Source organism: Falco punctatus, assembly GCF_963210335.1.
Source record: "Falco punctatus genome assembly, chromosome: 14".
NCBI classification, from domain to species: Eukaryota; Metazoa; Chordata; class Aves; order Falconiformes; family Falconidae; genus Falco; species Falco punctatus.
In genome coordinates this window covers 18254466-18282166 of record NC_137594.1, presented here as the reverse complement: position 1 = coordinate 18282166, position 27701 = coordinate 18254466, and the positions used below count along the sequence as shown (strand labels likewise).

General features: G+C 42.4%; 1 protein-coding gene across 4 annotated transcripts; it reads right to left on the bottom strand.

The window, feature by feature from the left end:
- Positions 1–1951: 1951 nt before the first annotated feature.
- On the bottom strand, positions 1952–26965 carry RBL2 (RB transcriptional corepressor like 2). Of its 4 annotated transcripts, none has more exons than XM_080364723.1 (23): positions 26652–26965; positions 24865–24995; positions 23453–23653; positions 20854–20918; positions 16493–16621; positions 15434–15594; positions 15273–15337; positions 14348–14534; positions 12944–13110; positions 12208–12317; positions 11203–11306; positions 10707–10844; positions 10051–10215; positions 9398–9509; positions 8515–8787; positions 7768–8042; positions 7015–7191; positions 6803–6874; positions 6318–6435; positions 5025–5227; positions 4416–4580; positions 3432–3621; positions 1952–3343 (listed from the first exon to the last, which is right to left on the bottom strand). In XM_080364723.1, exons 1-22 carry the CDS (start codon positions 26847–26849, stop codon positions 3451–3453), a joined length of 3387 nt encoding a protein of 1128 aa, XP_080220849.1. In that variant the 5' UTR covers positions 26850–26965; the 3' UTR covers positions 1952–3343; positions 3432–3450. The 4 variants fall into 4 exon arrangements, with proteins under 4 accessions (XP_080220849.1, XP_080220850.1, XP_080220851.1 ...); XM_080364724.1 differs by having other exon boundaries at positions 1952–3180; XM_080364725.1 differs by lacking the exon at positions 26652–26965 and adding an exon at positions 25258–26587.
- Positions 26966–27701: the final 736 nt, after the last annotated feature.

Sequence of the window (27701 nt, the reverse complement as noted above, 5' to 3'; positions counted from 1 at the left end):
TGGCTCTGTGCCACATACCTCAGCTGGTGGTCCCTTCGGTGTGGCATTCAAGCCCCCACCAGTCGGTGCCCTTGGGACACCTGGCAGGTTATGCGGAATTGTGAGTGCCTTGGCATGGCCCGGTGCCTCTTCCGAGTCGCGGATAGAAAACGGCGATGGAGGAGGCGCTGGGAAGGCTGAGCGGGTGTTGCCAAGGTGTGGGCATTGCTTTGTTCCAAGGAACGTGTCTGGGAGACGTTTCTGCGCTAACGCTTCCCGGGAAGGCTGAGAGTGAAATGTAAACGCTTCGGAGCGGGCATGAGGAAAGCTTCGGTGCAGGGCTCTGGGTGTGAGGCGGGACATGGGCATCGCGCTGTGCCCAAGCACCGGGTCCCGGCTGGGTGGGGAGGCACAGCTGGGCTGAACTGCAATGAGATAGCTTTTTTTTTTTAGTAATTATTCAGAAGCCTCTGTATTAAATCACTGACTTGGGAATTTCCTAAGCCACTTAGGTGAGGGGCTTGCACAGAATTTTAATCCCTTCCAGTCTTGGGGCGCTCTCCCACGCGAGCAGCAGCAGGGCTCGGTTCGGTGTTCCTGCCCGCCCCCGCGGTGCTGGGGAGCATCACCCGCGGCGGGCTCGGAGATGTGGCAGCTGCTGTTTCCCTTTGGTTGCTGCTGGGGTTTAGGAAACACGGCAGTCTGCAAAAACAGGGAGAAGGGAGAGCGCTCGGGTGGCGCAATAAAAATGAGGGTTGGTCAAGTAAGTTTTATCTTTGAGCTGCCACGGGCCTCTCGGTCTGGTGAGCAGTTGGATTGCTCTAAGCTAGAGCCATGCTAATAGCAGTTTGACATTTTTTCTTTAGAGAATGTGGAAGTTTGTTTAGAAAGAATAATCCAAATAATATATTTTTTTTAATAGACTGAGAAAGGGGAGAGAAGGCAATGTCTTCCTGCAGTTGGATTTGTGTGTTAAAAGAAGCTGTTCCAGCAGCAAGGTAGGCAAGTGAGTACTGAAGCAATAGCACTGCAATCGGAGCTTTTTCTCCTGGCGTGATCGTACGGGTGTATCATTGAATGAACAACTGCGATGAGGTCCCTGCCAGGGGTTTGTTAAGGGCGGTTCTGATGGTATCTCTGCAATTCTGAACTCCAGAAAGAATATTTCAGAAACTGTAACTTGTGCTAGCAGGCTTCAACAGCTGTGTGTGCCCTTGGCCTGGGTGGTTGCTGCAGGCCAACCAAATGACTCTACTAAATCTTGAAGGAAGTACTGTGAAGCTACTTTAGATTTTTTTTTTTAAATAATGTTTCTGTACTAGAGTTATTTTCCTTTGGAGTGCTTCTGTTGAAGTAGCTTTTTTGTTTCACAGCGTAACACCCTGTGCTGCTGTTACAGCTGAGGGTTACTGACCTATTTGGTTTCAGAAAGGGACAGAAGCAACAGAAGCTGCTGATGCTCAGTGCCACCAGGTGATGACACAGATGACATCCGCAGGTACTGAGAGGTAATGGTGCAGCACGTGGCCACCGGCAGCCGCAGCCCTCACAACTTGATGAAGAATTTTTAGGAATTCCCCTCCCGTAGTTCGAAGGTGAGGGTGTGGGCTGGTGCACAGGACAGTAATTCTCCTTCCACTGGAGCGCAGCGCAGTGCAGCCAGGCGGCCTCGCCGCTGCGCCCCGAGAGCGGCCGGCCAGCCCCCTGCGGCTCCCCTGTGCCGTGGGAGGAAATGCCACGACTGAACTGGGACAAGAGAAAATCCTTACCTTGTGTGACTAATAAGCATTATTATTTTATTATTATTTTATTTTTTAAACCATTAATTGCAATGTTTGACTGAAGTTTTTCTGCTTGTATACTCCACCTATATATATGATAGTTCTGTTAATTTGTATTTTTGCACATTTAGCATTTGAGAACTACAGGCTCTCTTCAGCTCTGCACACACGCTGCTTTTTTTCACGTAAGATTGTGAGTTTATAAGTTCTTTATTGAAAAATACACTCGCAATATTTTCATACAAAGTAACGTAAATGGTACAGAGTAACAAGAATTGTCTGACAATTTCATAAATATTTTTACAGAGACATCTACACAATTTCTTGACTTCAGCCTTTTTGTTACGCAGGTAAGAACAAAAGATGCTTTTATGTTGCATGAATTGAATTGACAGTGGAATTAAATCCTAAGTTTTCCAATAATTCGGAGGAGCAGGAATGACTAAAAACACAGAGCTTTTAACTTCTGTTTCCTTATATAAGCTTCTGGGAATCCACGTGTGCTACATTTTCCGTTAACGCCACCGGTGTTCCCCACTGTGTCACTGAAGCCGTAAGCTGCCCTGCTGTACCAGGTGTTAGTACGTTTAATGCTTTCCTATTAAGTCTGGTATTTTGGAACTATTTTATAAGACAATTATAGTAATATACGTGCCGCTTCCTTATCCTGGTAGCGGGGAGAGATTTCTCCCAGGCTGCCTCATTTAGTCCACTAAAAAAAACAAACCCAACCCCCTGCAAGCCGTGTCCTTTAAAAACAAAGTAAAAAGCTACATGAATGTTTTAAGAGCTGGACCCCACCATCCCGCTGCTGCGTGAGGTGGCCAGTTCCTGACTCTCAAGAAAAGCGCGCTGCAGGAACGTTATAAGTATATAAAATTCCTCGGAAAAAGCTGACGTCCCTAGCATCCTGCATTCCTTACTGCAAAGGCACCGCGTTACAATGAAACCTTAATGCCATTTGCTGAAGAGGGGAGCTATGGGATGTCAATTTGAAAATAAATACAAAAATCAAATTGCTTCAATACAGAAAAGACAGCTGAAGTCAGCCTTTGGAAAAAAAAAATAATTCACATTTAGAAAGTGCCATTGCAAATATACAGCAAAACTACTCTGCCTTACACGTGGTGCTTCACAGCCCTACCAAAGTGCCACCTTTGAACGTGAGTTCACTTGAGAACATTGCACAGCTAAAACCAAGGCGTCACAAAGCTACCTACTTCTGTACAGGGCGCCCCAGCAGGGGAGCAGAATGACATGATGGGTTGCAGGGGCACACGAAACATCCTGGATAGGGAAAGGATCCATTTGGCCAGCTTCCTTCGGGGCTTGGAAAGGTTATTCCCATCTTCCCTTCCCAAGCAGAACTGGACTTTGCTGGAATATTACCTGTAAGTCATTGTTTTTGTGGAGGTGGTTACTGTAAAAAAAAAAAAAAACAAAAAAAAAACCACCACTGAAGCTTGGTGCAGCGCTGCCACGTCTGGCGTGTGAGTAACTTCCTAGTCCAAAGGTGAGGGCGACGGGGGAGCCCCGACACAAGCAGCACGAGTTGACGGGTTAGAGCAAGCGGCTGTCAATACCTGTCGCAGGGTGGGAAGCTGGGTTAGGGGTGCGACCGCTGAGCTCCTCGGCATGCTCTGCCCGGGCTGAGCAGCAGCGAGGGAGTACCTGTGTGGGGGCACCGGGCTCAGTGGGACCCGCGGTCATTTGCTACGTCTTGTAGTCGTCTTAACAGAGCCGTGTGATTCTCCTGACAGATCCGCTTAGCTGGTGCTTCGGTACCATCTTCTAAGAGAATGCCTCTCTTCTTGGTTGGAGTTTCTCCGGTTCTAACCATGCTGTTAATTTCCTTTAGCCTCTGGAGGGAGAAAGGGGGGGGGAAAGCAGAATTACCTCTCGTTGTTGTGATGACCAAAACGTAAAGTGAACGTTGGTTAGTTGTGTTACAGCGGCATCACGCAGGCTTTGTTCCTGGCAGTCTGTGCTGTACAAGGCGCTGCCTGTGACAGACCAACCTTTTCAATCCCCGTCCTGCTCGTTCCAGAGCTAGAGTACGCCAGCCCGGCTGGAGCTCAAGCGAGCCGCTTGTTCCAGCACACGGAGCCGAACGGCCCCCTCCTGCCGCAGGAACGACCGCTGCCCACCCCCGCAGGCGCCGCCACTGCGATCTAGAGTGAAGATGCTTCTGAGGGAAGATTCCTACTTCATTCCTGGTGACCAGAGGTGACAGGACCCAGCCTGTTACGTATCCACCTGGTAAGTCCTTTTGTGTTAAGAGCCACTTGGAGGACTCTTTCCCCCACTGGGTAGATAAGAGCGTGTGACTGTATTTAACGTTCTCCCTGAGCGGTCGCCATGCCACGTAACTCACCTGTTACCTGAAAGCAAAGGGTGCCATGGCCGCGCCTCCCCAGTCGTTCACGTGGATCAGCGCAGAGTAACTTTTAAAAGTACACAAGTACCTTGGACACCTAATTGCTTTACAACTTCTCAGAGGCCTGAACTGACAGTTTGAAGAGTGTCAGGTGAAAAAGTACAGGTTATACAGTGTCAACAGAAAGGTGTGTTGCACCACCTTCTCCAATTTCACTACCAAAAAGAAAATAGCAAAGTAAGGATTTATAAAAGCAAACTAAACCCCTGCAGTCTCACCTTAGATGGGCTGCTGCTGAAATAATAGAATATTTTCTCTCGAGGAGAGAGAGTAGACTCGTTTTTGTGTGGTGAGATGTAGACGGGGTGATTCTGGGACAGCTGTATTCTGCGAGGGGAGCCAATCCTCACAAAGGGGTAGGGCGAGAGCGGAGGAGAATCGGTCTGCGCGAGAGAAAATGAAAATCACGTGATGGTCGGTACCTGATCTCGGGTGTTACTGCAGTAAGGCTTTAGTGAGTTGGTTGCCTTAAACACAGTTTAGTGTTTTTCTGCTGGTGCCATACCATCCATTTTTAGAACAGATGCAAGTTTTGTCATGTTCTTAGGCCAGATTAGTATTTTCTTAATTTACTTTTCTGACCCTGTCTGAGGCTGGCAGTTGATACCGCTCGGTGCTGCCTATTTCTTCCAGGAGGAAACGGCAAATTGGCATTGAAAATACTTGGTGTTTTAGCAGCACAGTCTGCCCTTGAGGTGAAATTACTGTCGTAAAAATATAACCCTTTGAATTTGCTTACGGTGAGGTTAGCTCGGAGTATTTTACTGCACATACATTACAAAAAACCCCAAACGAATTACTAATGAAAAGCACGGAATTTAACTTACTGCATTTGAAGTATACTTCAGGGCAAATTCTTTAATCTGCTCGATATAGATGTTGTTGTAGAATTGTATAAGATCCCCGCGCTCTTCCTCCTCTGTGTCACTGTTGGCACCTGTCAGCCGGGTCGGGGTGGGGGGAGCGCTGTTGGGGTGCGGTACGGGCAGGGTGCTGCTGGAGCGCATCACTGGGCTGGAGTCTCTGCTGGCTGCAGAGAGGAGCGCAATCCCTCTGTTATGCAGCCACAGCTGCCTGACGCGCCCCGTCACCTCAACCCCAGGCACGCAGCCGCGCCGGAGTCCTGAACCGCAGCAGTGACCGCGAGCCCGGTGTCAGTGTCAGCGACGCTAATTCTGTTCCCTTAGCATCTTCCCTTACAAAAAAGCAGTCTGGTGTTTGAGACCAACCACCTGCTCTGCAGGTGTACAGAAATGTGTTTGATTTCTAACCTCTGCCTGGATAAACTGCAAGTGGCTTTTCTGCATAAGCTGAGTTTCGTCACGATATAAGCAGAGCTGAAACTCCATTTTCCAGCATTTGTGCTATACTTCCAGGAGCTGGTCTCACTTGGTGCCAGCTGGCACAGCCTCGGCTAGGGAACGGTAGTCTTTTTCAGCTAGTAGTAGAAATACTTGGCTTAGTAATACTTCCTGCTGGTTTAATGTGGGAAGTTGCAAAATAGATATAATTATTTCCTCCCCTCCCTGCCACCTCTCTGTGACAGAAAACATCAATAGCTACAGTTTATACTGCCGTCTATTTAAGTAAAGTGGGGGTAGGAGTATACAGCATCACTTACGTGCTTTCCTGTATAAATGTTATTTCAAGGAAAATGTGTCTGTTCAAATACCAGGGAAAGAATCTTCAGGGATGTCAGAGATGCCACAACAGCTGCTGCGGGTGGCTGGGCTGTTGCGGCTCCGCCGTCAGCCAGCTACTCTAAAGGAAACTGCTGCAGCCGCAGGAAATAAAAGCGGCCGAACGCGGGCTAGCACTCATTTTCTTGCGTTCTACAAAGACACCTGCTTTGGCGAACAAACTGAACTCGGGGAGTCGAGGCCAGCTGTCACGGTAAACTCTTGATGTAAGCACATGTCGTGGATTCAAAACTGTCAATGTGGGCGTAATACTAAGTTTGAGTTGTAGCAACTTTTAAATGTTAACGATATATTCCTAATTGGGTCCAAGTTTACCAAAGAAGGAACTGTTTGGGGTGGGGTGACATAAAATCCCACTCTTATGCACACTGCTTTGGAAATGGAATTAAAACCAAACATCTGGGATGTGGAATCACTCACTTCTTTCTTTGTTTCTTTCTTTGCTTCTGTCTGTAGGCGAGTTCTGCTGGCTGTTGCTGTCACTGCTGCCAGAGCGGCACCGGCGTCTCCTGCCTTTTATCAGGACACTCCGATACACCTGCAGGGAAAAAGAGGAGCGTGGCAAAGGCAGGATGACTAGATACGCAGTTATAGTCTGGAAAGAACAGTCTGCGTCGCATTATCTCCCTTTTAGAAACTTATTCCTTCTTGCAGAAAATACAGCCTCCTAACGGGCGTATTATCCAATAGGCACTGCCTCCTTAGGTTCTAAGTAAAGATCTTTTCTGTTGTAGCTATGGTTTAGCATACAAAGCTTTCACTGGTGCAGGATTTTGGAGGAGAATGGCTTGCAGGCTGCATTTATTTAATATTAAAGGTTACTTCAAGAAGTGATCCGTTCCTGAAATAGAACCAAGGCATTTAATAAACCAGCTACCACATCGCGTAACGCCAACTGTACTTACATGGCTCTTGGCTTGCGGTTGTGTCCGATAGCAGCGCATAATGTTCTGAAACGATCTGTCCTCCTTAGTAACCTAAGAGGAGATGAACAGGACAGGTTCGTAGTGTCTTTGTGGTTTGCTGTCTGGGGTATTTTTGAGGAATTGTAGTCTTTGGAATACTAAGTCTTAAAGTTTTGGGGTTTTTTTGCTTGTTTTCTATATTCACACCTTACCTTAGCCATGACATAGATGGCACACATCAGCAGCTGATCCAAATGTCTGTCCATCATGATTTCAGGGCAGTGCACCAAGGAATACTCGAAACACGTCCAGATCTTTTTCCGCAGGTCGTCGGATACATCGAGCTTGACACAGAGATCCCTCAGACGAACGCTAGCTAAATGATACACCTGTGGAAATGGAAGCTGTGCTTAGGGCCGCAGCCGTCCTGCTTTTCTTACCCAGCTAAAGAGTAGCTCAGCCTCGCACACCCTGTGGAACTCGTGCAAATGAGAAGCCAAAAGAAGAGTCACTAAATATAACTTTTTGGCTTATGAGACGCAGACATTCTGGGTACCAGTATCGATGCTAAGAACATTTGTTTGAAACTTAGGAATGCTGAGCTGTCCTGCCCCCAGGAAAGGCACTGCACAGCCTAGAGAAACCACAGTATCTCAAAGGTGAATTTCTTCCTTTTAAAGAGCCTTAAAGAAAACTGACACCTTCGAGTACCTGCTGGCCAAGAACATAATCTACGTCACAGCTAGTGATGCAGTAGCTGAGGTGACGGGACTCCTTTTGCTAGCGAGAAGGTGCCTGCGTAAGAAAACTACTCCTCAGGTAGGTGTGTGAATAGACAAAGGGCATAGATTAGCTCTGAAATGGAACACACTCTCAGTACTACTAATATAAGCATATCATTTAAAAATCACTGAAGGCTTACTGAAATACAAACTAAGCAAAGCACAAATTAGACCAAAAAGTACCTTTCTAAAGAAGAGTGACAGTGAGCCCATCTTCCGAGGCCTGACGGATGTGGCAGTGGTAAATTGCTGGGTTTGTCTTTGCTCTCCGGGCGAGATCTGCTGCACCGTTAGCTGGCCGGGTAACTGCAGCGTCGCCCCGCTCATCGGGGGGTTCAGGGTCCCAGCGAGCGCCTGGGCACTGAGAGGCTGGATGGGACCAGAGACAGCTTGAGGCTGCGTACCTACGTTCACTTGCACTGGGAAGAAAGTTATTCCTCCATTTTCATTGGCAATACCTGTAGTTTAAGAAAAAAAGAGAGTCCAAAATAAGAGCAGGTTGGGGTGGTTTAATTTTGTTTGGTTTTTCAAGTAATTCAGTAATTCTTTTACTAGTTGCTTATAACTTCATATATAATACACTAAATATAATTGTTTCATTAAAATACTCTGAATTTTCCACATAAGGAGATAAGAAAATGAAATTGGACTAAGTTTTTCATGCTAATACAACTTTTATCCTGTACCAGTTGAGAAAGGAAGGCTTACTGAAATAACTGTTTTTTATAAAATAGACATTGGCAGTCAGAAGCTCCTGGGTTCTGTCTCTGAATTCTGCTCACTTAGTCAATTTTTCCCCACTACGAATCCTTAAGCATACTACTTTTTTTTCCCCCTCCACTGGCGGACTGTTCCCCCCTCTCCCCCTTACTGTGTCCTAATACTGTGATGGGAACAAGTCTAATAATTCGGCTGTGGTTTTTCTCTCACCTTGTACTGGTATTGTCACAGTTTGCCCATTGTTGGCTGTGACGGTGGCAGTGGCCACTGTAACCAGCGTCTGGCCGGGCACTGGAGTCACGGACATTGCTTCGGGATTCATGTTCTGCACTGGCACTGTGTTTACCACGGGCTGTTGGGAAACTCTTACTGGAGTTCCACTGTCAGAGTTGTTGTCGTTGTCAACAAACAGTCTTCTCCTTGTAGGATTGGCGGCAGGAGAGCTGTATCTGTCATACAGGGTAGTTGGAGAGGACGATAGGCCTGTGGATGAAAACACACACCCTCCTCTGTGGAGTTGGCTCTTGTTGTATAATCCCTTATTAGACAAATATGTGACAGAAATCTAATGAGAAACAAACTCTGTCCTGCAAAGCTCTTCAGGAAATATTTTTTTTAAATTCCTTATGTCTACATTTGTGGCTTACAGAGTGTTTTTAGAGGCAACTTAATCTCAAGTCATGCTTTGTTTAATACTTTTCTAACCTAAACATATTATGTTTCACTTTTCCAGAAGAAAATAGTTTGAGACTTCACATAACTAAATATACAGTGGAACTTCTACTCTAGTATAACAGCAAAGCAACCTGTTCAAGTGCTACCTATTAGAGCATAAGTAGTGTATAAATAAATAGCATATATGTATATATTATATAATGTTCGCATAGCTAACTGTTCTGATACGGTGTTTTCAGGTGGTTAAGACAAATGCACTCAGTATTTTGTTCACACTGAAACAATATGTGACTTGCAATGGAAATACCATTTATGAATGTGTTTGCAATGAACTGTACGTTGACGTTAAAGCAGCCTCCTTGCTGTGCACGACTTAGACCACGGCTTTAATTTTTAAATCTATGAAGCTTAGTCTCACCTTTTCCTAGGCCTCCAGTCTCAGCACGAACCTCATTTATTCGTCTTGGTGTCAATGGTGAACCGACAACACTGTTCCCAGCAGATCTCTCAAAATACTGAGGTGGCATTACCTAAAATAGTTATACTCCTATTAGAGTGGCTGTATCACACATGGACTACATAACAAATTTCTAAAAGCTTCTGTACTACAAATTTTGAACAGTGAAACAGTGGGGGGGGGGATAAAAAAAGGAATGCTGAAAAACTTACAATAAAGCCTAACTAAAACTTTACTGTATCTTCTGGAGTCGTACAGTCACAACACTGTAATAATCTTTCTGTGCCTACAATTAAAAGATTAAAAGTCTGGACTTTTTACCACATTTCTGCCTGTCTAGTAATTTTTTCACATGTGAGTGACTGGTTCAGCCGTCCCAGTTTGGCCATAGTAAATGGATGTAAATGCAGGGTGAAAATAATCTCAGCTGGATCCCTCCGTAGAGATGTCCCCGAACAGACCAGAGCACACTTCGTCTACTGTTTGCACTGGTTAGGTTGCAGGGTGAAACTGAAATCTGGACAGCTGCAGCCTCTCTTTCAGGGGGTAACATCTGCTCTCTCCCCTCCTCTCCGAATAGAAAAACTAGGTAAAACACTGCAAAAAGTCCTCACCTCTTCACAAGTAGGAACTTTGTTTTCATTCTCTCTGATTCTGTCCCACAGTATGGATTCCTGTTTCCATGCCATACTATCTAAGATCTGCTCTTCAATATGATTAAGGTGTTTTACCACTTCCCGACAAAGGCCGTCCTCTGCTCTAATGAAAACCTCAATTACCTGTAAGGCAGATAATCATGATCCATATTACGTACTTGTTTCATATATTTCTTACAAAAAGATCTCATTTTAATTCCCGATATTCAAGGAAAAGAGATGATGAGAAATATTAAGGCTGCATTACTGTGACTCAGTCAGTCAGATGGTATCTCGAAGATGGGTATTTGTATCTTTCTAAACAAGCAAACATGTCAGGCAGTGTTGCAGAACAGTTGCAACAATAGCTCATGATAAAATGATAAAGCACTAGTTTCTATATAGATACTTGGACACTGCTCCTGCGTTAAACTGCTATTTTGATTTTTAAAATGCCCAAGGCACACCCCGGAATGACAAGACACCTGGGTAGTATTTTTTCAGTACAAAGAGGGGCAAAGCTGAGCATGAAGGGGTAACATGCCAGTTAACGTCTAGGCAAGGAGATGACCTAACACAAGTCAACAGAGCACCCAGGGCTTAATAAGCATTTCTAGCTGTCAAACACTTTTTACCTTATAAAAATGATAAACTGGAATGTCAAATATTTCAGTGATGAATGGGAAGTTTCCAGGTGGTTTATATGTAAAGGTAATTATCTCAAGGCAGCATGCCAGCAGAGATCTGTGAAACACGTCTTGCTCCAGGATTGCCTGCAAGAGAGGTGCAAATTTTAATGCTTAATTTACAGTAACTATAGAACAATGAAATGCTTTCTGTTCTGCAGCAACAGCAAGATTGTCAAGCTTATAAAAAGAGACGTTATCTTGCAAGACACAGAAGAGAATCCAAAAGGAGCCATCTTTAGTCATTAAAAATCTCACATGTCTTTATGTCTGGAAACACAAATTATTTCTTGTACACTTTCCTGTTCCATTCAGGTGTACTTACAAGCTATTTTTCAGAGATTTACCCTCCTGTTAAATAGCTGTCTAGTCTGCTTTACAACTGGTTTCCTTTTTTGTAGGTCCACCTTTAAAAATCAGGTACAATTTGATGAGTTGTCCTTACAGATAAGTCAGCATCTCCCAGTCTCCTCCTCTCCTGCTCAATGACTGACTCCAAGACCTTGTAGTACAGCACCTCAGCACGACGAAAATGCTTACTGGCAACATCTGCAGGAATTATAAATAGAAGCAATATTGTGATGTAGGATAAAATAATTATATTCTTATCTTAAGCTATAGAAATACAGCAATTCAGTAGCTTGTGTGGATTTCCATGCTGCTGCGGCTACAATACTGTCAGGACTAAACCAATTAGTCCTAGGTTAAGTTGGGAATCCTTCTCCCTTGCTGCACTGACTTGTGAATGCAGAGCAGAATAACTTACTACTGAACCCAGATTTTGAGGAAAACACCACCTATAAGAACAATCCTTAACATTGCCATAATATAATGTACGTATTTCAAGTTCAGAAAACACATTGAGAAGTTATGCCTCTGTGGAACCAACTTGCACTGTGCAACAGAAAACACAGAAGCAACCATGCTGACAAGAACAGAGTAAAGCCTTATTAAGAAACAAGAAGGTCAAGAACATCTTCCTTATTTTCAATCCCTCTTCACACACTTTCAACAACTTTGCAAATAATACTTTGTGTTTACACTGGCAGGATTTTAATATCCATACTAATCCACCCTTGTATGTAAGCCAAAATTGCTGCAGGATTTTTAAAGACTAGAGTTAGTCAGGTTTTTCATGCCAGAAATCCATGCCACCACTATTGTATTGGAGAGACAAAGCAGTGCCCTTAACAGTGCTTTTCATTTCAGCTCTGTAGAACTCAAAGTATCATCAAATTCCAGTGATTAAAGCTAAGGCTGATTATAAAACAGTATGCAGCGTTGAAACTTGCCGTGTCTTAAGAATACAGGAAAAGACAAAATAGAAGAAACGCTTGTGCCAGAGCATAACCTGTAAGTAAAACTGTAAGTTAATTACAAGTTAATCGCAGAAGAGCAATGCGTTTACAGGCATTTTAATTCTTTTCTGTATAAGTAAAATGTTTCCCACCTTTGGAAAAATTACTGAATTCTCCTTCAGACTGCACGCTCTGGCAGTACACTTCATGCATTTCTTTTACTCTATTCGCAATAGATTGAGAAGGATCCCTGGAACATGCCCTGTAAATAAAAACTAAACATTGACAACATACTCTTCCTACCAAGACAAAAACCAAAATCCCACAGCTATTTTCGTAATATGATGAAAGCATGAAACTGTAAAAATATTGCATAGCAACCCCCCCCGTATGTGCCCACCTGTACATGCACTGTAAAATGTCCATAGCATATTGTTATTATATCCATTGCAGTAAACATGCATATCTTTTTGTGACAAGGGGTAAATACTTCAACACCATTTTCCACATGATACAAAAAGTGTTTTAAAATATATTGTACCTGAAGCAACGTTTATCTGCATGGAGAATAAATTTTATTTTGCATCTCCTGCAGTATGGAGTGATTTGCTAGGTAGGAAGAAAAAAAGTCTTGAAAGTTTTGTATTAGCAGTTTGCTGTCAGAGCAGCTCAGAACCGCTTGTTCTTACAGTCATCAACGTCTTAAGGACAAATGTATCTGAATAAAGAGAACAAAATCTTTCCAAATTTAAATGTCTCGCTGGGTCCTATTTTATTCCAGAACTTCAAGACTGACTCACGTTTTAAATTACACTGGTTAGCATTAATGGTTGTTATTAAAACTATTTAAAAAATAGAATTATTTGATTAGCTGGACATCAAACTTACCTGAGTATTTGCTCCAGGTTTTCACTGGGGGCATTTTTCAGTCCTGCCAGCATCGTATGAAGGCGGCTCAAACTGTACGTTGCTATGGAAACAGGTGTCACATATGGGTTGCTCTCTTTAATATACTTGCGGCCAGTCAGTGGGGTTGTAATCCTAAGTGATTTGGACTAAAAAAAACCCAAAAAATAAGCATACAAGTGTGCGCTGTTATAAAACCGAGATACAGGTCGCAACCTAGAAGTGTCAAGCTGTAGATTTCTTACCCTGTGTCATGATATAGGCCTGGAAAAACTGGCTAGGAATCAATCAGCGCAAACAAACAACAACAAAAAGTTAATAGCCAGCAATGAAAGATTTCTCCGTGTCACTTGGCTGTTTCTATAAACTGAGATGATGTGACCTCACACAAATGCAGATACTGGGAGTGAGGTGGGAAACAACTAGGCCAACCTGAAAAAACGCCAAAGCCCCTAGCAGCCCCCTCCCATCCCCTGAGCACCAAAGACAGCTGTAGCTCACAGGAAAAGCATACTGAGCCAGGGTTCCCTTTCAGCAGGTGCAACTCCTGACATGAGAAGGCCTCCTGATTAGCATTTTAATTCATTTGCATCAGATCAAGCCATCACATCAAAATAATTTAACATCAAGGATGCTCCTTCAATTAGTGTACAAGGAAAACCACTGCATCTTCTAATTATCTAACCACACAATTACTTAACCAAGAAACACTTCCCTTATTTTAACAACTACATTACATTTTGCAGTCTTTTCACCATGAAGTCTAGCTCCCAATGCTCCTCCCATTCCCCCCCCCCCCCATGTGTGTTTTACTTCTGTGCCCATACCCTGCCAGGGAAGAGGGCTCCCCAGCCCTGCCGGGACGCCCCGGAGCACAGACAGCACAAGCACTGCAGCTGCCAGCTGCTGTGTTAGGGGCCACACTGTTTTCATCGCTACAGAAACCTACAGGAGTTACACACCCAGAACTACACCAGCAAAACTTCGTGGTTGATTATTTCTTTAAATAGATCAGAAGCAAAGAATTAACTCTTTGCACTGATGTTGCAAATAAGGTTACTGTGATCTTTTCTCTCCAGAATGTTGAAAGCCATCAACCAATTCTCACACCGGAAAGAACTCACGTTAACTATCTTAGTGACCTAGACTTTTTACCCCTTTGCTCCCTGTCATCTAATAGTGCTAATACAGCTTATATCCCTCTTTTATTTGCCTGCCTTGTGTCCTTCCTCCCTTAAGACATCTTTTACATCTTCAGGAACGTTTTGACATTCTGTACTCATAGGCATACATGTAATTTCTAGTAGCTGCTTCTCCTCGTCGGACACAGACCAGCTCAACTTATTCTCCATATAGAAACAGCAACACAGACCATGTCATACTCACCCTGTCAAAGTGCTGCTGCAAATTATGCTTCACCTGTACTCTTTCAGCTGTTTCCATTCCTGAAGTTGTGTTTAAGCACCTCGTGAGCGTTCCAATTTCTTCATCTGCATCCTCCCCGAGAAATATTCGCTCATCCAGATTTCCTACCGACAACACATACTCCTCGTAGGCCTTGTTGATGGCTTTGCTACAGCAGAAAGGAAAAGGCAGATACAAACCCCTCTGTATTTAGACAGTGCTTTGTTCACTTGGTTATTACCGAACACAGTTCTGGCCTGCTGGATGTCTACTTCAGAACTTCCTTTAACCCTGAATTAAGCATTGGAGTGCCTTTAAAATCTACAGTATCTCAAACGTGACAGTGGCAAGAAGGTTATTTTCCCATTATGCCTGATGGCTTGCCACTTAGTATAGCTGCACGAGGAACACAATAAAACATTGAGAATTTGTATTTGGCTGGAAACTCCTCCATACATACACAGCATCACATCACCATAAACTCTGCTTACCATTTTCATACTATTTCAAAGAAAGTCCTACTCATAAGCATCTCTGGGTTTATACAGGAAAAAATACCACAAAACCCATTTTTTCCCTCCCACTTCAAACTCATTCAGTGTGCTCCCACATCTTTTAAATACAAACACTTTGAGTTATATAATAAAAAAATATCTGAGGCAACATAGAAACATAGGAATAAAAGCAGACATCGAGTAACACCCTCCCGAGGAATCACTCCTCGTTCAAATACACCTCAGACCATACCACCTCAGAGAAGGAACTGAAACACAACATAACATGTAAACTTTAACAAATACGCAAGTCAGCTAGCTACTATTACTGTTAAGATACAAATAATAATGCAAGTGCAACTGTATTAGAGAGGGATGCTAATGCAAACCAAAGCACAAATACAGTGACTCACAAACTATCTCCAAAGTTCCCAGGGTCTAGAAATCCAGTCAGATTTTCATCTTTTCCTTTTAAAAGCTGCAAGGCAGATAAGAACAAAGGATGGACTTGTCAGTTCTTAAAAAGATAATGAGTAAGAAGAACTTTTTCTACATTAGAAATTTAGGAACCAACCTTTTTGTCAAAAAGTTTCCGAATATATGGCTTCCAAAAATGTTCCTTTATGCCTTTTGCTTCTAAAACTAATCCATAATGTAATGAACACAGTTTTTCAATGATGCAGGGAGGATCAGAGGATACTTTATAATCCTTACTATGAAAGTCTTCAGGTAAACCTATAATTAAAAATACTGTGTTATTCTATTTTGCAAATCCATATCCTGTTTTCTTACTAAACTTAAATTCTATGCTGTGTAGTCTAGTTAGTGTGAAGTTAAAATAGGAAACTAATTAGTTTCCTTGAATTAATTATTAATTATATAATGCCTACTCAATTTGATAATGTTCTCGAAAGTCAATTTTTAGTCAGAGATTAAAAAAAAGTTAGATACCGAGTAGTAAAAATTAAAAATGTAAATTCTAATTAAAAAAATAGATCAAACTTGTGAACCAAAAGATTTATTCAAATAGATCTGAGCTAATGGTCCCGGTTCACATCCAAACCACTACAAAGTAAATGCGAATACTGTACAGCACTGAGAATGAAGTATAAGCCTGGAAAGAATTACATCAGAAATTCAACGGAAACTTCTTACCATTCATTTGCATTTGTGGTTATCAAGCCAACCTACACTTCCATTCTTTTCAGAAAAAGAAAAGCAGCGATCCAGAAATGAGAGGAACAACCAGCTTGCCACTCTCGTATTCAAGCACTGGGTCTTCCCAAGCTGCTGCCTCACGGGAACTCTCCAGTCTGTCTGCAGTAATGACTGCATCATGAGGCACTCTGACACTGCCATGTTATCAACTGAAATTCTTACTATGGAACTTTCTTCTATGGTATTTCCATTGTAAATTAAATTATTGACTTACTATATTATTGACAAAATTCGGTAGTCTGTTATGACATACTACATTAATATAAATCTGTGTGGCCAGATATGCAAAATATTAATTCCCACATATTTCAAAGCAATTATTATTCGACTTGCTCTCTGCCACACAGATTCATACTAGCTTCAATAGACTTAGAAGTTCTTGCAGGCTTTGCATAGAGAGTTTTTTCCAGCATACCTTTAAAATTAGGGTTCAGAAGTTCTTTACGGTTAGGACACTGGAGAGCATTTCCATACACTAGATCCAAAGCGCATAACAAGAGGTGGTAGGAATTGACCAAGTCATCACTGATCATAGGAAAATTACCTTCAATATTAAAAAGACATACAACATTTAATTAAAATTCACATAGATTTAATATTCTTTTAGCCAAGAAATTGTTGATATTTGTATTACAATCAAGAATGGAGTCTTGGAAATACAGACTCTGGTGACTATAAATATCTGGATAGAAACGCAGGTAGTAAACCAGACACACACTTAATAAAATATAGCAAATATAATAGGAAAATATGTTTTCAGAAACGGCGGCAATTGTGCAGGAACTCAAATATATTGTGCTGTTTTGAAAACAAACCTTACCAAAATGTTGATAAACATGATACTGCAGACTCCCTCATGCACAGTAATCTGATTAATCAGCGAATAAATAACTTGAAGCAGTATAAACTGTATAACGCAAACTGCCTCAAGGAAGAAAAATTTGGTACCATAACTCTGGCAACACAAGCCCCACTGCCTGGCAGCGCTACGTCCTTCACAGATTCTTACTCCATCTGCCTGAAGCAGAACGTTATGCTAAAGGCGTGTTAAGGGGGAAGAATGGGTTCTGACTGAGACTTTCCCTTTCCCCAATTTTGCATCACTGTGAAGTGTTGCAAACAACTTTAACATTAGCTAGGCTAGACCCAAGCGTTCAGATGTCGCAGAACAAGAAAGCACCACCCCCTCCGTCAGTCCCTGCCCTATTCTCCAGAATAAATCTATATTCAATGCCAAGTCAGGAGGTCATTTTTCTTTACCAATCTTTTGTTTACAGAAAATGTTGTTGGGGGCATGCTCATTATAAACAGTAATAAATTTAACTTTATATCTCTTGTGCTTTACAAAAAGAGTTAAAACGGCTGCCTCTGATCTGGTTTACAATGTAGCAAGTATTTTTTTATTTATCATCTTCCTGTAGAAAAGAATCCCTGTAACCTCTTCACTCTTATTATTACTTTTCACAAAGATCATATTCAGCTTCATTAGTCTTTTTACTGAACTCATTTAGGTTTGTGATACTCCTTTAGAGGAACAGCCATAACTAAAAAGAGTCTGGTAAAATAAACTGAACCATTAATTAAAACCATAAATCACAATTCCATGAATTTCTATGCACAGCATGATTTTCTATTACTCTTTCAATACTAATAACTCTTCTACTCTCTCTTTTTTTTTTTTTTTTTTCCTCCTCTCTTTTCAGGTAAGCTCCAAACCACTTAGCTGAACCCACTATGAAGAACAGTTTTAAATCCTTGAAGAAATCTAACACACAGTAATAAAATCACTTAGAACACATCAAAATGTATATACGATTAAAAGATTTTTTTCTGAATTACGCTGTTACTTTTCTACTAGTAACATACTATTTTGTTCAAATTTATATTCATTTTTCTGATTCCATGTCTGTTAAAAGAGAAATAATTCCAACGCACATATCTGGATCTATTTAAAACAATGAAGCCTACATGAAATTTGAATTACCTGTACACATTTATCAGTTATCTGCAAATCATTAAACGTTCACAGCAAAGCAATGAAAGCTAAATACAATAGCAAAATGTTAATAAATCAGAATCTTCAAGAAGTAACTCTTGTAATATAGCTTCATTTTCATAACCCTGAACTCCAGCATGGCAATTGTTACTGTCAGCCGTCAAAAATAAATCAAATTTTACAATACCAGTAGTTTCATACAAATAATTTGTCAATGACATTTCAAACAATAGCTTACTACTCCCTTTCACAGCCTTTTACTAAACAATTAAAAAAACAGTTATCACAGTGCAGCGTAATTTTTTTCCATTTCCATTTTAAAGAAAGACAAAAGTCAAGGTAAAGAATTTAAATAGAAATTTTTAAAAACAGTACCTAAGAAATGCAGTATTGCTAAACAAAGTCACTGTCTTACTTTGCAGCGCATACCAAAGGCACGAACAAGACCTGTACTTTCCGCCTTTGTGAAACTGAACGCAATGATCTTCAGGCTTGCAGAAATATCAGAGACAAGCCTGAACTTGCACTGATGTGCGGTTGCCATGATAAGGATTACTGCCAACCCTCTAAACACAGTGAACAACATGAATACTTAAGTGCCTTACATGATCAACATTTAGTTTCCATTTCTGTGCTGCCACACTTGAATAAATGTACCACTAGTCATTTACTAGCTTTACCATTACTGTATGTTTTCCTTTCTTCTTGTCACATTTATTTGGGTAAGTCATCAACATAGTATTCTGTACAAAGTTAATTTCTATCTGAAACTGCTCACTAATAAACATGTAGTTAATGATGATGTAGTTCCTCAAAGATATTAACCAAAACTTTGGCAATAGGAAGACTCAAATAGTCCCTCTGCATCTTGTTGACTGTCCAGTGTACCCATAAAAGCAGGGATTTTATAGAATGGAAAAGAAAACCCTGTGATTTTTCAGAATGACCTACTTACTCTCTCAGTTGCCTAACTATGCTAAAGAGGTAAAGTCCTGACTGACTAGAAATAAAGTACAGGACCAACTCTCACCCGGACTCAGTGGAATACGAATAGATATTTCATACTACTTGCGAGCGCTATTCTGGACTAAAAAGAAAAAAAAGAAAAAACCCAACAATCATACTGTTTGAGGATTGTAAGCAACCAACTTGTTTAGGAAAGGTTCCTCTTCCCCAGTGAAGTGGAATTTGCAGCCTATTGGAAAATGCCATCTTCTACACGAGATGCAATGTTCAGTACCGCACTCGTGCAGTACCACACCCCTCTTGATCCTTGCCCAAAGACGTGATGGTGAGGGTCCAAGTAATGTGGCCAGTACCTTTTCCTAAAGGGAGTTGCTGGCAACCCTCTGCAATGTGGTACAGTGTAGAAAGAAAGGCTAATCTGTATTGTGCAAAACAAGTGCCAGATAATTCAATATTGTAACAGTCTACTCTGTCCTATCCTCAAAAGCAGCCAATTAAGGAAATTACAGCACGCTGCAGGAATCTTAACACTGATTCACTTCTAAATTGGAAAACAAACACCCCACCACACACCCCAAAACCAAACCAAAACTCCTTTTATCCCTTTCTTTTAGAAACGGAACTGTTAGTTTTCTTCTACTAGAAGTTATGGTATGGACAGATGTAAAATGTCTCTGGAAATTATCGATGGACCTGAACCTACAAAGGCATTCTTTCAGTGAATGTAAATCTTGTCTTTATTTTCCTCAAAACACTCTCTTATACAGAATTCCCAGTGAACACCCATCTAAGCAGCACTTGAATAAAGCCCTAGGTATGCAGAAACTCTTTAAGACACAGGTTTAGTGAGGGAAGACTTCGGACTACATGTGGTATGACCGAACAACTTAGGCCTAAAATAAAGACTTAATCTCGTTCCCTCCTGTGGCTTTTTCTCCATCAGTCATTATCAAGAAAAACTGTGAAATCCTCTACTATTCTTATTAGGTTTAAGGCTGCTATTATGATAAAAGTTGTATATACATTGCAATATATTGTCTGTTCATTGCATTATTTCTACAGAAGCATACTAACAGAGGATCCCCTCACATCTTCCAAAGGAATCTGAGTCTTCAAGTCAGCCATTTCTGTATATAGTGCTATGTCCCAAAACCAAAAGAAAATCACCCTTGCAAGACAGGCGTGTGCAGACCTATCTAGTAATGCATATAGTTATTTGGTACAGTTGCCGTGTGCTCATTTTTTAAAAAGGTAGGGGAGCAAACAGGCTATCAAAAGAATTAGAACACTGTCTGTGATACTAGCAGGAAAGTATACAGATCTAGCATTTTAGGATAAATTTTTAGTAGGTTGTAGAAAAAAATTCATTAAATATTTTCAGTGTTGCTGGAAAGGTAGGAGGAATTCAAATATTCTTTGCTCCCAGTAAACTTACATATACACCTTATGTTAATTACAACAACATCTAAATATTAATTCACTAAAATGCTAAGCTAATTTTTCTCCGTTGAATTACAGCATAAAACTTCTCAATACTGGTAACTTTGTACAAAATGTTCCATATAAAAGCCACCTATTTATTTATTGCATATAAAAGCAAACTGTTTGGTCATATGGCTCACCCTACAAGTGTGGTAAAACAGAGACCTGGGGAAATTAAGACAAAATTCATTACTTCGGGCTGTTCTGAGAAGGCTCCTTCTCCAAAGGCATTTCTTAATTCAGCAATGCTTGCACCTATTCAGTATTCAAGGACTGATGTAATGACTAACAAAACCAGGTTTGCTGGATTTAATCCCTTTCAAATCTCTTACCTTTTGCATGAACAAACAGCACCCAGCAAAACTGGAAAACTTCAGTCACAGTACACGGTTGTCGCCTTTTGGGGAAAAACACAGCAAGATGACACCCAATAAGCTCCATGAATTAAGACCATTAGAACATCACACAACGTTCAATCGTTCCAAAAGAAAATTAAGTGTTATAATAGTGTGGCCAAAATCTTACACCCTTCCAATAAAACCTCACTAAAACAAGCTGCACGCTGGTTTAGTGCAGGCACAAAGTGGAAGCCCAGTCTCAGCGTGCACGTAATGATTCAAATACCACTACAGCAGATTCCATTAAAAGTAGGCCAAGACTTGAGCAGAAAATCACTTTAAATTTAAATATGGCTCGCCTAAATGTTTCCTTTTAAGACAAAAGTGTGATCTGAGTTCCAAAGAACAGGCAAATATCTGTATTAAAATCTACAGAAAATGTTATTTCTGCTTTTGCTTACAACAAATGGTACATAATATAGTCAACTGAAATAGTTTGAGAACCACAGTTGAAATTCCTTCTTCATATGCAACCTCAGCAATATAAACATGTGTACAGGTTCCTGGAGGAACACATCACACAGTGTGTCTTTATATTAATATATTCACACAGGCGAAACTTTCAGAACTGTGTGTCATCTATATAATGATGTAAAGCATTTTGTATAGAATTTCAAAATATATTAATCATTTATCAGAACCAAGTTCCTCTGCTTGTCTTAGTTTTAAATACTTTCAAATAAAATAAAACTCATTCATGAGGACCGCTCTTAAATCAAAAGTTTTGCAGCTATTGAGGATTTGTTATTTCTTAATACTATCATGTATAACATACTGGACAGTTTTCCTAAATCTCCTTCCTACTTTCGTATTACTGGCTAGTAAGTTTGGTTTGTGTTCTTCGTAACATATTAATAAACATAAATAATAAATAAATAAATAAAGACAGAACAAAAAAACCCACCAAAAAACTCCCCCAGCACTGATTCTTATAGCTTCACAGCATCATTCCTTGTTTCCATATACCATGTTATACCATATCCCTGGAAGTGCTATTTAATATATCGCAGCTCATCCCCAGGGCGGCAGAACATTAGAGCAGCAAAGAAAGAAGGTGGCACAGAGATGTTTTGTCCAATATTATCTCATCCCTTCTAGTTTGTTTTTTTTTTTAAGTGCATTTTTTAATTTAAATTGTAAAATAGGCATGTGAGCCTCAAAACCAAGCAGCATTTGCACAATGTAAATAGTTTTTATCAGGTTTCCTGTTTCTAGAAGCATTGCTTGCTCCATAAGACTGTATTCAGTATTTTTTATTTCATCCAGTATTATGTATTTAAGTTGGAAATTATTTCATTAAGGCCTAATTAATTCATGGTGAGGCCATAGTCTTTTCCATTTCTCCAGTAGTTTAATCAGCCTTAACCTTTTATTTTCTTATTCCATCAGGTTATGCTAAGTATGGTATTAAATGTCAAAATTAACCTGCATTTCACCCCCAAATAAGTATCATCTTCCAACTTAACAATTACTTCACACCTTACCATCCAAGCTAACCAGCTAGAAGGGTTTACTCTAGTTCTAATCATAGAATTATATACACACCATATTTTAATTTCACCATTATATGCAAATATTGATCTCAATACATAACTCTATTCCATCTATAGTCCAATGTGATTTTACTCACCTTTTGCATTCTCCAACAAAATTACTTAGGAACAATCCTGTTTTTTATTATAGATTCAAACACCTTAATGCCACTAAGTGATGCTAAGTGAATCTAAGAAGAAAATCACTAAGAATCACTAAGAAGAAAAAAAAGCCAAAACCCCCACCTAGAAATAGCCTGTAAATGCTAGAAAAAGAAAATAATAAAACCAAAACAAACAAACAAACAAACAAAAAAACCAAACCAAAAACCCCTCAATATAAAAGCAACCAAAAAAACACAGTTCACAGCAGCAAAGACTAAAGAAATAATGAAAGGGAATAAATCAGTCTCTACTAACTACCAGGAGAAATGACAAGCCAGGCTAAGTGCTGGCACAAACAGATGAAATCTTGTTAAGATCAAAATAACCAGAAAAAAATGCTAGCACTAATTTCCACAGCACCTCTACTATGAACAGCAACAAAGAAACAAAGCTTCTACAGTAAAGTAAAATATCCAGAAGATCTGCATTGATGAAGAAGACTATGGGAATGAGTAGGCAGTGAAACAGACCGAGTTGTTCTATGAGCTATTGAGGCTATACAGATCATATAAAGATCAAATTCTTCCAGCCTTTCTCAGCTTAGAAACACTGATGTTACTCTCGTCTACAAACTGATTTTATTTCCCGCCCCCCCCCCCCCCCCCCCAAATCATAGAAACTTAGCAGCTGTGGGATTTCCTGCACCTTGTCATATCTGACAAACTGAAAAAAACCGATTCAAAAATTACTGTGAGCCAGGACACAGACCAATTCCGATATTATAAATAATGGCTATGAAAATAACAGTCAAAAATACAATTAGAACAACCAGTGACTTTGTTATATTTTTGTAACAGAAATGCTCTAAAATCAGGCTGGAAGTAACAGGAACGTACCTCTGTTTTCTTCCTCTCTGTTGACGAGGTTGATCTTCTTGAGGATATCTGAAAATGTCCTGAAATATGGGCTCGTACTTCTTAAAAATTACTGCGGAAACTGTAAAGTTTCTCTCTAATCTCTCAGTTCGTTCTCTGAATTGGGACGGTAGATTTGCCATGTCTTCCCACTTTTTCATCTTGTTAAAAAACTCGATCAAACTGAAAATACCAAATGGGTTAGATGTGAAAAGCTTTTTTTCCTGCAGAAATTCACATTCTCAACAAAAGTGCAATTTCTACTTCCCAAGGTACTGACTGATAAAAAGGTGGTATTGCAAACATGACAGTGTACCCTCAGCTAGTCCTTCACCCATAACCCATGAACTCAGACGGCACACAGAATATTTACAAAAATATGTATAAAAATATAAAAATATAAATCCTCGGCTGATGACCATGTTAACTATATATTCACAGTTCGGGCTTTTTCCTAAAGACATAATCAACTCCAACAGATTAAAAACAGATTTCCCTCATTTTTTTGAATAATTCATTAACTTAAATAAAACAAACTCTGAATTCTACAATGCTAAAAAGATTCTACAAAGTATGAATAAACCCTAAGTTTCAGTAAATTTCACTCCATTAATCTGGCTTTCATTTATTTTTCACTCTTTTTTATCTACACCTACTTTGTCTTTGATGGCCCAGATCACAGAAACAATTTATCCACATTCAGTTTGCTGAATTTCTGATTCAGGGGGAAAAAAACATTAAGTTTTTAAAGGAACACTTTTGCATTGTTTAAACTGATAGCAGTGCTCCAACACTAAAGGAGATAGGGAGAAAAAGTACATAAGAACATTCCCCCTCCAAATCTACTAAATTGTTACAAAACAATCAGATTGCTAATAAATAAAGTCAACTGTTTTAGGAAGCTGCTCTTCTCGTTTTGTAGATATAAATATTTGATACAAACTTGTTTGTCAGATTCTGACACCACTGCAATTTCATAAAGCAAGTAAAACTTCAGTCTTCTTGAAAAAAAAAAAAAAAAAAAAAAGAGAACAGATAAATTGTGTGCCTATTTTCACAGTCAATTAAAAAAGGTTTCTCATGCGAGAAGTTCACACTTTGCACACTCTTCAAAAATAGGCTATTACTCAGGGACCAGTTTCTTTCTCCTTTGAGACAGGGAATCAATCTCCGATTTTGAAAACCAGTGTTTCTCCAACACAGTAATGACCAAATGAAAGTGTCTTACTTGTGTGGCAATGAGCTCTAACACAAAGATTCCAGTGATATATATTCTGTCTTTAAAAGCAGGAAACTAGAAAGACATTTAGCCTGTGTTCTCAGTTTCTAAATTTCATAAGCTGATAAGCAGTCTTTGAAATTTTGTAAGTGTGTAAAAATTAGCAAAAAGTTACCTTTGTTCTGAACAGCGCAAAATTCTGGTTAAAGATACGTAATTTCCCTCAGCTGTCCCTCTGCTCACAGTTGGAATTGCTTTTCTGCAAGCCACGTACAAGGCACACGCTAGCCAGTGCAGATCATTTCCCTGTGAATTAAAACATCAGGCATCTAAAAAGAGTTCATGGAAAACATCCTTTCCAGCTATGCACCTACCATGGGGGGGGGGGGTGGGGAAGGACCAGAACTGCATCCTAAACAAATCAATTTCAACCAGTGACAAAGTTGATACCTTGTTTCAAAGTTCTCTTTAACTACTTTGTGTTTTTAACTACAGGGAAAAACAAGGGCTTAAACAGATACTTAATACTGAACCGTGTCAATGCTACAATTACATAGTTACTAGTTACCTTCGTCAATTTCACACTTGACCCAAAGTTTAACAATATATTTTCAGTGTTGCTCTTCTCCCGTAATAAGGTTTGAACTGCTGCTCTTCTCCTGTAACGTTTTGTACTGCCTTGGCCTTCCAAAAAATATTATTAAAAGCTCCAGTTCCTTGCTGTCAGAACATTTTTCTGCCGTGAACAGGCAGGGGGAACGGAAAAACGTAGTTTCCGTTTTTCTCTGTATTGCACACCACCACCATTCCCCGGTCTGGTACTTAAGAGAGAAATTAATTCCAACGAAACCCTTTTGAATCATACTCTCCGTCTTCGGTTTAAAAACGCATATGTTTTAATGGGAAAAAGACAGTTAAAAAACCGGGGCACAGAAGGCTGAATTCGATGCCGTGGGTTTCTCGGGCTATGCGGTGTCACAGGGCCAGACGAGCAGAGGCTTTTAGCAAAAGGGAAGTTTTCTTTCTGAGCTTCCCAGCCCCTTCCCGACGGTGAGGCAGCGTGACAGAGGTGCCCGCAGGCAGAACAGCTCCCTCGGGCCGAGCACACAGCCCGGGCACGGCAGGGCTAACCGCTCCCGGTGTGCCAGCGGCCCGGCTGCGGCAAGGGGAGCCCCGCAACGCCCCGAACAGCCCCCGGGGGCCGAAGGCGGGCCGCCACCCTCAGCGCCACCTTCACGTTTAAAACGCCACCCGGTAAAAGGCATCTCCCAAACAAAACTGCGTCACGTCATGTCACCGCTTTAAAGAACGATGTTACCAACCCCGCCCGCCTTCGCCCGCCTGCGAAGTTTTGCGCCGCGATCGCGCAAAACCCCGTTGGTTCTAATTGAGCCGAGAGCACCTAAGCGGGCAGGGGGCGGCCGCGGTAACCCCCCACCGGGAGCCCCGCACCGCGCCCGGCAGCTGCACCGCTGGAAGCAGAAACGCCACAGCCATACGATCGCGTTTGTTTTTAACGCCTTTTTACTGCTACGGCCGGGAATGGTGGTTGTTTTGGCTTTTCCCCCGCCCCAGAGCCGGGCAGCACGGCCAGCCGGCAGCGCCCGGGCCCGCGGCAGCCCCGCTCCCCGGCGGGCATGGGGGCCGCTCACGGCGGCGGCGCCGGGGGAACGTCCCTCCGCGGCGCCTCCCGCGGCTGAGGCGCGGCCCCGACCGGGGGCTGGCGGGCCGGGGCCAGCTCTGCGTGGGCGGAGCGGACGGGAACGTGCCCCCTCTCGGTTGCGAGCGAAGGCCCGGGCGGTGTGAGGGAGCGGCCGTTGCGCCTCAAGAACCGTCCCCTTCCCTCCCCCCGCTTAACTCTCTCCCTCCCGCTGCGCTGACCGACCAGGGCCGCTCACCTTGGCGCGGCCGATCCCCCCGCCCCGCCGCCGCAGCGCGACCGCCAGCCCCGTCGCCCCTCACCTCCAGGGTGTAGTTGCGCTTCATGCTCTGGTAACTGAGCCAGGCCTCGGAGCGAGCTCGCTCGTCCATGTTGAGGCTGCTGCAGAGCTCCTCGTAGCGCTGCCGGGTGTCCCCCTCCTCGGCCGGCGGGGAGGGGGCGGTGGCGGGGGGTGCGCCCCCGGCCCCCGGCTCGGCCTCGTCCTCCTCCTCGCCCGGCATGCCGCACCCCGGCGCTAGGGGGCAGCGCCGCCCCGCCGCACACCGCGCTTGCGCCGCTGCCCCTCGGCCTCGCGACGCGCATTCGAATCCAAACACCCCGGCGCCGGGCCCCGCCCCCGCCCCCCGCCGCGCCCTCTCATTGGGCGACGGGAGAACGCCCGCCCCGCCCGCGCCCTCGCTGCGCGCAGGCCCAGCGCGCCCCCCACCGACGCCACGGCCCGCCCCGCTGGGCACGCACTGCGCCCTGCTCCCGGCATGCAGCGCGGCCGCCCCTCAGCGCACGCGTCACGGCGGCCCGCGCCCCGCCCCGGCGACCCACCGCCCTGAGGGGCCTGAGACGGAGCGGGCGGTTACACCCAGCACGGCCCGGAGACCTTCGTGAGCCTAAGAAAAGCGCGGGTGCGTGGTTGTCCTCAGAGAGCAAATGCAGCGGAAAGAGGAGGGGGATTGAGTTCTGGTGGAGGCAGCTGTGCAGAGCGCAACCGCGTAGAAACAAGGGCAGTCAGTTCTTCAAATAAACTTGAGGAGTTTTAGACTGTTATTAAGAGAAAAAAATAAACTGCTGCACAAGACAAAAAAATACACAAAAGTAACTTGGGTCAAAACCGATGCTTTGTTGAGCCAAAACTTTTACAAAGCTGTCCCAATAACGGGGTGGGAATCAGGCGATTTCCGTTTCCAAAGGACAAACAGCATCTCATCAGAAAGAGACAGCAAGGGCGGCTGCTGTAAGGCCCCACGGGGCAGCGAGGAGGGGCCCCAGAACAGCACTTTTTTAATAGAGATTTATTGTCTATGCCTCTTTGCTTTTGTACTGCTAGCATTTCAAAGCTAACAACAGTGACACCTTTG

Coding starts and splice junctions, on each gene's coding strand:
- RBL2 (XM_080364723.1), bottom strand. CDS start 26,849: ATGCCGGGCGAGGAGGAGGACGAGGCCGAGCCGGGGGCCGGGGGCGCA. Junction 15,338..15,433: donor GGAAACTTTTTGACAAAAAG/GTTGGTTCCTAA, acceptor TCTGCCTTGCAG/CTTTTAAAAGGAAAAGATGA. Junction 14,535..15,272: donor GGGAACTTTGGAGATAGTTT/GTGAGTCACTGT, acceptor TTTCTGCTGTAG/CAAAGCCATCAACAAGGCCT.